This window comes from Vigna radiata, chromosome 8, assembly GCF_000741045.1.
Source record: "Vigna radiata var. radiata cultivar VC1973A chromosome 8, Vradiata_ver6, whole genome shotgun sequence".
In the NCBI taxonomy this organism is placed as follows: domain Eukaryota; kingdom Viridiplantae; phylum Streptophyta; class Magnoliopsida; order Fabales; family Fabaceae; genus Vigna; species Vigna radiata.
Genome location: NC_028358.1, coordinates 23959427 through 23971304, shown reverse-complemented (window position 1 = coordinate 23971304; position 11878 = coordinate 23959427). Strand labels below are relative to the sequence as shown.

Genomic DNA, 11878 nt, shown 5'->3' with positions numbered 1-11878 from the left:
CCTCAGATGTTGCCACGTGTCGTCAATCCACCGTACACAGATTCAACGATTGACTTGCTGCCACATCACCACCCTTGCCACGTCATCACCATCTCCAATAGAAACCCTAATTCCCAATCCAGAAACCCTAGCCGTCGTAGTAGAGGTCTCGCTGTCATCATCGTCGTACCATTACCAAGGTTTCACACCGGCCACCATGCCATCGTTCAACCCCCATGGCCTGCATCCATCATATTCTTCCTCGCACCCCGCCACGGCCAGGCCGCCACCTGCACACAGAAAACCAGCCCAAGGAACCCAGAATTGTAACCTGCAAAGAATCACCAAAGCTGGTTGTCGTCGCACTGCACCGTGAATCATAAATCGTTGTCGTCAACATCAAATAGCCTCGCTGCTCATTGATCTCGTGCTCCACCATGTTGTCGCGTTGTTGTGCATCATACCACCTCGTCGAGTCTCGAACCTGCAAGCAGAAAGACCCCCAAAACTCCATGGATGATACGAACAAACGCGAAAACGCGATCCCTTGCCTGACCGTGACCTCCATTCTCCTTCATCATCGTTTTTCCGTCTCCACCTGAAATCAAGAAAACCAGGCGCATAGAGCAATCACAACAAGCAAAGCAGGCCATTCGAATATGTCAAGTCTTGCGCCTCCATGATTCGCAGCACCGCAGAGGAGAAGAGGCAAAACTGCAAGGAGAGGGGCGGCGCAGGAGCCTTCCAAATCTGTTTACCTCCAATCTGCTGTAGAACCATAATTTTGGGTAGGGAGAGGTCTGACACGTGTCAAGATCTCATTAGCGCGTCATTTCTAAGTCAAGGTCAATGATGTTTAAATCTGGTCAAGGTTGGTCAATTAAGGGGTTCTTTTACAATTTTGAAGAATTCTGGAGGGGCTAAAGTGCAGATTTAGAAAATTCAGGCCATTTGTGTAATTTTGGAAAGTCAGAAAAACTAAAAGATAAAATTCAGTTGTTGAAATAATTTAATTTGGGAATATCAAACAGAAAATATCTTCCAAATAATGTTATAATTATCTAAATCTTTTAGTTATTTGGAAGATATGAGATAAAAGATTCTGTCAACTGAATATTTAGAGTCCAAGCCCAATCAAGCCTATATAAAGAGACCCAGGGGAGACAGAAAGATCATCTTCATTCATTCATTCACCAGTCCTCTCTTTTATTTCATCATGTATTCAACTCCATTCATGGAGAGCTAAGCACCTAGGGCTATTCTACTGTAATTTCATTATGGATTCTGAGGTTAAGTGAATTAATCCAATTGTTTATTTTGATTATTGAATTAAGTTGTTCTCTCTCTATGTCTTTCATCTCTCTATCATATTAAAAGCAAAGATTTTTGCATCAAAATGTGTTTGAATCTACATGTATATTAATTATATGAGTTTTAGGGTTTCTAGGTTTAATTGAGAATTTACTTTGATTGAATTTAGGAACTTTCATATGATTAAATGNTTTTTACTATCAATTGAGAATGTACTTTGGTTGGTAGTAATAATTTCAACTATAATCAATTGAGAATTTACTTTGATTGATTAACTTTTAATTTGGTTAGGAGATTTAAGACTAGATATGATTAAACACAATAAATTTGATTGAGAATGTACTTTGGTTGAATTCATTGTGAATAATCTAAAAAGGTCTTGCATTTGATTGACAATTTACTTTGATTAACTGCATGATTGCCCTCAAATTAATTAAGAATGTACTTTAATTAATTTGAAACTTAAAAAATAATCAATTGAACAATGACCTGTGAATAACCGATGATAAATCTATTTTGGAAAAGCAGTGGAATAGTCCGTTTCTTCATAATTTTTTTTAAGTTTCCTCTTTGTACTACAACATTGTTTAAACATTTTTACTTTTACTCATTACTTATAAGCATTGCATAGCATTCATTAGAGTCAGATATTCGAAAGCAAATTCGTGTTCGTTGGGAGACGACTTAGGGTTACTTTAGCCCTATCNANTTTCTTNAATACTACTAGGCAATACTGAAGTTGCCTTGAAAAGTAGTATTAATTTGATAGCTTCAACGACAGCTTATCAGCTTCCCTTTTGATGTTTATCAAATAAGGGGGAGAATAAAGAAATAGTATATGCATCCACATCTAGGAGTATGTAGTCAATGAGAGTACACCATCGTTAGGATAGTATAGAATCATGGGGAGTTTCTCCAGATTCTTAGAGTTAATCTTATGAGTCCATGTTACATTCATGTAATATGTCTTGCTTTAATAAAATAGTTTGTGAATGTTGTTTATTTTGTGATTGTTTTATTTGTTGCTTATTGACCACATTATCTGTTTTTATTTATTCTCGTTTACTCGTTTATTTGTTTTTGCACAATATCTTTTTCCGAATGTGTCCACTAGCAACATGCAAAAGATAAAAAAACAATATAAAACACACAAGACTTAAAACTAAAATTAAACTAAAAATGAATACATCGTTTAAATGTGTATTTGTTAAACATCAAAAAGGGGGAGATTGTTAAAGACAAAATCGTCTATAAAAATAAACGTTTTCATGTTTTGAAATTTAATCAAATAACATTAAAACAAATTAATAATCAGAAACTAACCTAAAGTAGAAACACAAAAACTTAGAGCCTAAAACCCAAACAAACACAACCTAGAACCTGAACCCCAAACATAGAAAAACATAGGAAAACACTTAGGTCTCAAGAAATAGAAAAACAACTAGGCTAAAACACCAAGATGCATGGCTAAATGATGTCTTGTTCTAAAGCGTCCAAGAGAGATTGAGTTAAACGCTCAATGCTTATAATACCTGAATTAGGTATTTGACTTCTTTCGAAAACAAAAATAGGTCAAGATAATGTCTCTAAAAAAATACATTAAAAGACTTAATCAACAAAATATGTAAAATGCCATTTGTCTAAACAAGTTAAACGCCATTTGTCTAAAAAGAAACAAAATTCCAATAAGTGTTTACTTGATCAAACGATACCATGATCTCAACAATTACCTCATCTTTTGATGAAGTATATACATACGCTTGGTATCTTCAGAAGACAAGAACTTAATTGTAAAATGCTACCTAGCGGTAGAAAATCAAAAGCACTTTGTTGTTCTTAGCAACCATTAAATGACATTAAATGCTTAAAGTTCAAAAACATAAAAAGTGATAAGAAAAGTCATATCTATTGCATGCAAAATTCTTAAGACCTTGGCAAATGTACCGGATCGTGTCAAGTAATGGGCTTGACTGTTGTTAGAATATTATAACTACAAGATGTATTCGACTACATTAGTAGCTAAATCGGTTAAAATGCGTCTGATGTGTGCATTACTATAAATTGACGCTGATTTGATTTTTGTAAGAACTTTTGAGGATTAACACTTTCATATCTTTCAGAAAATGTTGTGTGATCTTACAAAGAAAAGAAAAGCTCCAAGAACTAGAGATTGACTGTGGTGATCAAAGACTCGAAGGTTTCTTGAGAAGCAAGGCTTGCTGGGTATTGAACGTCTGATCAATCTACACAAAGAGGTGTATTCTGCGCGATCAGGAATTTGCAATCTTTGAAGATTGGCTTGGATTCCCTACGGTGTTTGCAGGAAGAAGAACTGTGTTCTTGACTTTGAGGGTGCCTCAAAGGGTTTGACAACAGAAGAGGGTGTTCTTGCTACGTGTATGTATTGTTTACTGCCTATATTAGATTAGAGGGTTAGAGAGGTATTTTACATTTTTGATGTGAGGTCTCTGTGAAAACCTTGGTGTAAAAACCTTGATCTTTATAGTGCATTTGCTTCCCGTGGTTGGAAGGACACTAGATGTAGGCAGGTTGTCCGAACCAGTATAAAAATCAACGTTTGAATTCTCTGATCCCTACACTCTTTAATTAATTCAATTAACATATGTTTGTGTATTCGATTAAGCTTATTACTGCATTACATAACTTTTACTTTGTGATTCAAGAAAAGTGTAAAGACATCTTATTTTGTGAAAAAGATTTTGAAAGCTTATATTTTTACACTTCACTAATTCACCCCCCTCTTGGTGTGAGAAGTTGATAATGGTTGAAAATGTCGTTATTTTATACTTAATTTTGATACTAAAAACATTGCGACTTAGAAACAAACTTGAAATCATGTTTTTGCTTTAGTTATGAGAATAAAAGAGTTGGAGGTGGAATTATTGGTTTTATGCTTGGTTTTCCTTGTTTTAATAGGAATTAAGATTATTTAGAAGAAGAGTTGAAGTAGCAAGGAGTTGGAACTCAGGAAAAGCTGGAAAAGTATCAGAGAGAGGAATCGTAGGTGGCGCCTGAGCGCCCTTTTGGAGGCCCTCAGCGCTGAAGTCTCGCATTGGCGCTTGATTGCCCTTTTGTTAAGGCCTTCAGCGCAACAGTCTCACACTCATGCTTGAGCGTCCTTCCAAGGGCGCTGAGCGTAGAGCTCTCGTAGTCACGCCTAGGTGCCCTAAGTTAGGGCGCTGAGCGCCGGCGAGTGGGCTTGGGTTGTGTTTACTATAATTATTTTGAGCTATTTAATGATTTGGACGACCTAGAGAGGGTATCTTTTGACAAAAAGAGGCGCAGAAACACTTCTTCTCACCCCTTGGAGGCGGATTTGGATGCGGAAGCCTCTATCTTCAACTTTTAGGGTTTTATCTTTCATTCTTTTCCATTATTCATCTAGTTTCACCATGTCTATGGTAAACTAAACTTCAATTGTTGTTGGAGAAACGATGTAATCCTTTGAAACTCTCATGTATTGAATTGGTTTATATTATAATTTTTTTATTTCATTAATTGTTAGGGTTTTCCTCTATACTTTATGCTTGCTTTCTTTAATTCATTCATAGCATGATAATTGATTTTGTCGATATGGACACATACGAGGAAATCTAGAACTGGGGAATCTCTCCCAAAAGTCGTATTGCCTAAACATAGGGATATGAGTTTTGGTTGTCTTTAAGCTTCTGTGCATATGTAATGCAGAATTAATTGTTAGGGAAACAAGACATTGTAAACTATTCATAAATACATGAGAGTGGATAGGATAAGTCGAAACCTCCAACAACATAATCATTCCATATTTCACAAACCAATCACCTGTGCATTCATATTGTCAATTGATCAATACTTGCATTCATGTTTATTTTTTGCATTATAAACCAAATGATTTTGTTTTCAAGTCTTAATTAATCAAGAAATCACATAACTTCTCGGTCGTGAGTCTCTAGGGAAAACAATACTTGGTCTTACCAATTATATTACTTGATACGATTCGGTACACTTGTCGGAGTCTTAACATGTTTTTGGCGCCGTTGTCAGGGACTCGTGGTTTAACTTTTCTATTTGTGTGATTATTGATTAACTTTGACTTGATTTTTTTTTTGTTTTGTTCTAACAATTGCTTTCTAGGATTTTGTTTTCTTATGTATGCAAGGTACAGTTCGCACTAGAAGTAAGAAAGACTCTGAACCTCTTCTTGAAGGATTAAACTAGACTAGAAGGAGAAGGAGAAATAGAACGTCTAGAGAATTATTCCCTCCTCTAGAGACATTTTTACAACCTTCACCACAAGTATCTGATCAAAGCACTGAAGAGATGCCTGGAGAGAATAATGGAAGATGCACTCTGGCAGATTACACAATAGTAGTTGGCCCTCACCACTTTAATAGTATTGCTAGGCAGAGGGTCAATGCTACGAATATGGAGGTGAAACCGGCGTTGATACAATTGGTGAAGAGCAACCAATTTAATGGACTGTCTCATGAAAGTCCATACGAGCATCTGACCATATTCAACGAGATTTGCAACACTGTGAAGATCAATGGTGTGCCTGATGACGCAACAAAGCTTAGTTTGTTTCCTTTTTCATTAGTAGGCAATGCTAAGTTATGGTTGAATTCTTTCCCGAAGGATAGATTTACTGAATGAGAAGTAGTGATTGAAAGTTCCTGAACAAGTACTTCCCACAGTCGAAAATCAATAAAGGTAAGCAAGAAATTTCTTCCTTCAAGCAAGGCATGGAAGAAACTTTAGGTCAAGCATGGGATAGATACAAGAGCTTGCTAAGGAAGACGCCCACACATGGTTTTGACGAAGCAACGGTAGTCATTCTTTTCCTTAGAGGACTTGATTCACAAACTAAATTGATGCTAGACGCCTCAACTGCAGGTAATATCAAGTGCAAGACTCCAGAGGAAGCCTATGAACTGATTGACAACATGGGTACCAATGGTAACGAGATGCATAGTGAAAGAGGAGCCCTACCTCAACAGAAGGGAGTTCTACATCTACAATCTCAGGACACTCTGCTTGAACAAAATAAAATTATCACTCAACAACTGGAGGATGTGACGAAGAAACTCTTTATTGCCACAAGAGATACAAAATGTTTCACTGGTGCGATGGCAGCAACAACCCACTTCATTAGCTTGAGGAAACCCTCCAACAATTCATGAAAATGAGCTTGTCCTATTATAAAAATACGAAGGCTGCATTTAAACCTATGGAGATGCAGATTGGGCAATTGTTCAAGAAGATGGAGGTTTTTAAGAGGAATTCGAAAGGTAATCTTAGGGAAGAGTTTAAGACTATTATTACTAGAAGTGGCAAAGTGTTAGATGAGAGAAAAATAGAGAGAAAAGAGAAACAAAATATGAGTGAAGAAGAAGAAATTGAGCAGAAAAAGAGAATGGAAGAAGAAAGTGAGAGAAAAGAAAAAGAGAGAATTAAGGGAGAAAAAAATAATAGGCGAAAAGCCTACTTAGGGAGATCCACCTCAGCCTCGTCCTCACCCTCTACGACCACCTCTTCTATCGACAGGTCATCGACAACTTCAACGATCGGTTCAACCTTAACATCCTCTTCTTCTTTTGGGATTTCTTATATGTTCATTAGTTAACGGTCATAATAGCATGAGTGAGAGAAGGACATGGTTGTTGCCTCTCAAAGGTAGGGCATTCAAAAGTAAGGTGGTGAGGGACTTGACAAGGTAGGATTTGATCATTTAAGCTTCACACTAAGATATCAAGCAATTGATTGAAGACTTCACCATTGGATGAAGTAGATTGTTTGACACATGGTATCGTCTAGCCTATGTAAATGTTCTATAGTTTTCTTTGTTTTACTCAACAAGTGCGTTTAGCAAGGTGTTTCCTATAGCATAAGTTTTGGACTATCATTTAGGACTTTTCAACATACTTTCCAAAAATATATTTTGACACTTCTATCTATTAAGACATATTGAGAGTTTATTTAGTTATTATCTAGCAATGTATAACCTTTATATTTAGCAAGACTATCATTGATACATTAATTTGAAAATCGTTTAGTGATGTGTCTTGTTCATATCTAAATATTTCACTAAAGTTTTGCCTAAGTTATTTAGGTTTCTCATTCTTTAGGTCAATTCAATTTTCTAGTCCATACAAACTTTAGGTGTAGTGATTTTATTTTTCTCTGTTGTCTGTGTTTTTATCTCTAACTTTCAACATCCATTGGATCTAGCTAGAAACTTTATTATCATCATATCACTACTTTAAATTTCTTGAACTTTATGATGTATTTTAATCTTTTATTAGCAAGCTAGTTTATAAATTATACCCTCATTAATTAAAGATGATAATGTTCCATACATCTAAACCTATAATAATATTTGATATAAGATAGTAACTAATATGATAAATGAAATTTTTAAAATAAAATTACCACCATTACAATTCTTCCAATCGATTATCAAGGAGTGAGTTTAACTCTAAAGGATATTTATAAACTCGATTTATAAGGTAATATTTTCTTTACTTATATATTATAAATTAATATGATATTTAATTGATGTAAAGTTTTGGACATTCATGTATAAGAAATTTAGAGTTTCTATCATATCATATCATATTAGCAAACATATTTTCGGAATTGGAAATAAAGGAGATGGTGTGGGATTGTAAGAACACAAAAGGCACAAGTTCAGATGAGTTCGATCTTGGATTTATAAAGGTGTTTTGGAAAAATATTAAAGGGAATGTAATGGAAGGAGTGCATGATTTTCAGTATGCTATTAGGAAGTGGCTTTAGGGAAAGCAATCCATCTTTGGTAACACTTGTACCTAAACCAAAATAATCCACAAGGGCTAAAAGAGTATAGGAGATTTTTTACTCCTAGATTTTATAATTAACTTACATTGAAACCTCATTCATTCTAGTGTAACTACACTAACTCTAGAAGCGATGTTGCACTTGCACATACACCAAAATAGAAAACACACACAGCACACTACAGGCACATTTAATAGAATTACAATGATAATGAAGCTTTTGCCTCACTAGCTGACACTGATGAAATAAGTAAATTAATTAATAGAGGTTGGAATCGATGGCCATGATGGTGCTAAGGTTCATTGGCGTCATAATATCAGAAGTTCCGCTGAAGATGTCTCTGACAATAAACCCTAGAGCACGTTCAGATGGGTGATAAGGGTCCCAAAATGCATATGTGTCACGATTTGGACACAAATTTGATGCTACAGTGCACAATCCTATCCCATTGAAACGACCTTGACCGCAACATGCTATTTTTGATGTAACAAAACCTGCTCTCACACCAACAATTTAAAATCAGGATAGATGGATTACATCTAATTAAAAATATATATTAAAAAAATATTGAAATCTTTGAGAGACCAAATGTTTGAGGGTTGGTGATGAAGTTCATGTTCATTTGGAAGGCATTGACAGCAACAAAAACGTCAGAGCCCAGTTGAGAGTTGAGATCTCTGGTCATTTGAACCAACAGTGGGTTGAAAATTTGAACAGCTCTTTGTAACTCAGCTACACACTCTCCATTCCTACTCCTCGTAGCAAGCTGAGCAGGAACACAACCCAATGGACCCGTTCCAGTCACAAGCACCCTTCTACCTCCCAACTCATACAATCTCTGCATTATCATAAGGAAAAATTTCCTTTAACGAGACGAAGATGAATAAAACAGTGACACATGATCCTGTTGTCAAAATTGTAAAAAAACTTTGTTAAAATATTAGAATCCTTATCATAAATACATTTACCAATCAATAATTTTCTTTTTTTACAAATATTCCATCATTTTTTTTCACAAAAACCATCTCCTCTATTTTGCTTTTTTTATTCACATCTTCATGTCTCCTACTTTTTTTTTTTATATGTAATGAACTCTGTTGAAAATTTAGACGAGTCCTAGTTTTTATAGGTTGTGCCCATGTAAAAACAAAGGAATTAAAAAAAAGTTTAAGTAAAAGTAACAGTACACTGTTTTCTTATGAGGCAGCCCAACAACTATCAGCTATATGACTTTCTTTATTATTTTCTAACTTATATTTATTCTGTTTTTAGTCTCTTACATCGTGTTCTCAGCTAATTTATTTATTTATTAAAAGAAGAATAAATATATAAAAAATAAATAAGGTCATGTAGGTGAATATTACAGGGACATTTGACAAAATCCAGTGCTGTAAATTGTTTGGGAAAATGTTAGAAGCACTAGGATGAATTTGACGATCATATGCCTCAAGTTGAGTGACTATAAATGTAACATTTTGTTGCTTTGCCACCTAAAAACTTGGTATAAAAAATTATTACTATTGTTTATATATATATATATATATATATATATATATATATATATATATAACTTTCCAGGTTATTATACACTTTTTAAACTTGTCAAGAATGAAATTAGTAGTGCCTCACTTTCCTAATTACTTGGTAATCCATCTCCTAGAAAATTTTAGGTTCAAACTTCTTATACATTTATTTAAAAGGGAACTTCTTAAGTAGGAATAAGTCATGTTTAAATAGTTTTTTTTTTCTTTACAACAATATTTTACTTTTTTTTAATTGTTTTTTCTTTTAAAATTGTTAAATATCACAATATAAATAATATAAATTTATAATATATAAGTAAGTGAAAATTTTATTTTGTGAATTGAATTAGACTAAAAATCTATTAAGAAAAAGAAGAGGTACATAGAGAGGATTTGTAACTTGACAAATTTATATTTCAAGGTGTCATAAGGATGAGCATTTTACTTTAGATACAAATGCTTGTTAGAGCATACTTCCAATTCATTTCAATAATTTAAAAGGTAAATTTTTCAAAAAAAAAAAGTTAATAATATAAAATTATCACTACAGCATAACGGGCTCAAAACTCACAACCCATGTATTTAATTTTTGTAAAAGGAGAGAAAGCAGCCCTACGTAAAATACTAAATTACTTTTTTATTTTTAAAAGATATATATTATTACCAAACAAATTGTAATAATTTCTGGAAATTATGAATTTTAATATAAAAAAATCACACATAAAAGGTCTTATACACATAAGTTAAGTTTAATTTCCTAATTTTTATTTATATAGATACTATGTGATTATCATCTAAATTTAAAAATTTACTCTATGTATTTCTTACTTTCCCCCAAAACTCACGCAGTTATTATCGCCATCGCATGAACTGGTGCAGTTCAATTAATACAGTAACTGAATATAGCAGACAGGAAGAAAGTGAAAGAAAAGAAGAAAGTGGAGAGTGCGTATACCATAAGAATTTTTCGATACTCAGAGATTAGGTATCGGCAGTACTGAGGGATAGTAAATTGGCGAGACCTGGCTGACACAGGAGTCAGAAAATAGTTGTTGACGAAGTCGTTGCCGCCAAGCGTCATCAGCACCAGCGCCCCATTCACCACGCGCTGCGCCTGCGCCGCCCCCACCTCCGCACTCAACCGCCCCTGGTACTGCTGGAACAGCGCAAACTGCTCAAACATTCTCAATATCCCCACCTGCACCGTCTCAAGCACCTCAATCAATTCTCAATTATGCTTCTAAACACTAACAATTAATGTAATCAATAATACTTAATTTCGAATGTAACGTGATGTCTTCAATTAATTGCAAATGTCGTGGTTAGGTTAGGGTTAATTTAACTGCATTGATCAATTAACTACTACATGAATGTATAGACCGAGAAAAAGAGAGGTGGATTTACGAATTGAAAACCGGTGTCGTTAAGGATTCCTATCCCTGCGGAAGCGAAATTAGCCCCAATCAAGAGCCTCTGTCCGGTTAATTGAGGGCTCAAGTATGGTAACGTTGGTTCGGATCCTATATGCTGGCCTGTGTGTAACAATGTTGGGAATTAGTAATTCCACAGAATAATTAACATGCATGAAGATGGTGGAATGTGTTATGTGAAAAGTACTGATTAGGTCAGGGAGGTTGAAGCCGTTGGAGAAGCGACCGGTGGGACGGTGGGTGGGGTAGTCGATGCCGTAGGGAGGAGAGTCGGCGCGTGCGGTGGTTGGGAGGTAATTGTTGTTGCCGTTGTCAACTAGTGAGTCTCCGAACACGAAGAAAGTGCGAGCACTTTCTGCTGTCTTCGTGCTGGTGAACACTGTCACCACCGTGAGGATGAGGGTGATGAAGATGGTTTTGGAAGTAGACATGATTTTGAATGGGTTGTGGGTGATGGTGCATTCTAGGACTGGGGGAGCTCTTCTTATACAAGACTCTCGTGCCATGCTGTGCTCCGTTCTACTCGGATAATGATATTTAGACAACATTTTTTTTACAACATTTGAACATTGATTACATGTCAATATGTGATTGGTCAAAAATTACTCCATAATCAATATTAATAATCATAAACACTATTGAGGAGTAATTTTTGACCAATCACAGATTGACACGTAATCAATGTTCAAATATTGTCAAAAAAATGTTGTCTAAATATCATTATCCTTCTCTATAAATACACATTATTTTAAACCAAAACTAGAAATAATTAAACATGTAGTTGTTTCTTAATTTCGACATTCATGCAATAACGAAGTA

At 35.0% G+C, this 11878-nt stretch overlaps 1 protein-coding gene across 1 annotated transcript; it reads right to left on the bottom strand.

Moving 5' to 3' along the window:
• Nucleotides 1-7972: 7972 nt before the first annotated feature.
• LOC106770873 (GDSL esterase/lipase At4g28780) lies at nt 7973-11529 on the bottom strand. Its single transcript, XM_014656706.2, has 5 exons — nt 11247-11529; nt 11034-11161; nt 10585-10827; nt 8692-8944; nt 7973-8600 (listed from the first exon to the last, which is right to left on the bottom strand). The coding sequence occupies exons 1-5, from the start codon at nt 11488-11490 to the stop codon at nt 8365-8367; spliced, it is 1104 nt and encodes a 367-aa protein (XP_014512192.1). The 5' UTR covers nt 11491-11529; the 3' UTR covers nt 7973-8364.
• Between the last annotated feature and the right edge of the window lie 349 nt (nt 11530-11878).

Bases quoted from the DNA above. Each gene is read 5' to 3' on its own strand.
- LOC106770873 (XM_014656706.2), bottom strand. From the start codon at position 11,490: ATGTCTACTTCCAAAACCATCTTCATCACCCTCATCCTCACGGTGGTG. The intron at 11,162-11,246 runs GTACTTTTCACA...TGTTACACACAG, and splicing joins CAACCTCCCTGACCTAATCA to GCCAGCATATAGGATCCGAA. The intron at 8,945-10,584 runs GTATACGCACTC...ATGATAATGCAG, and splicing joins AGTATCGAAAAATTCTTATG to AGATTGTATGAGTTGGGAGG.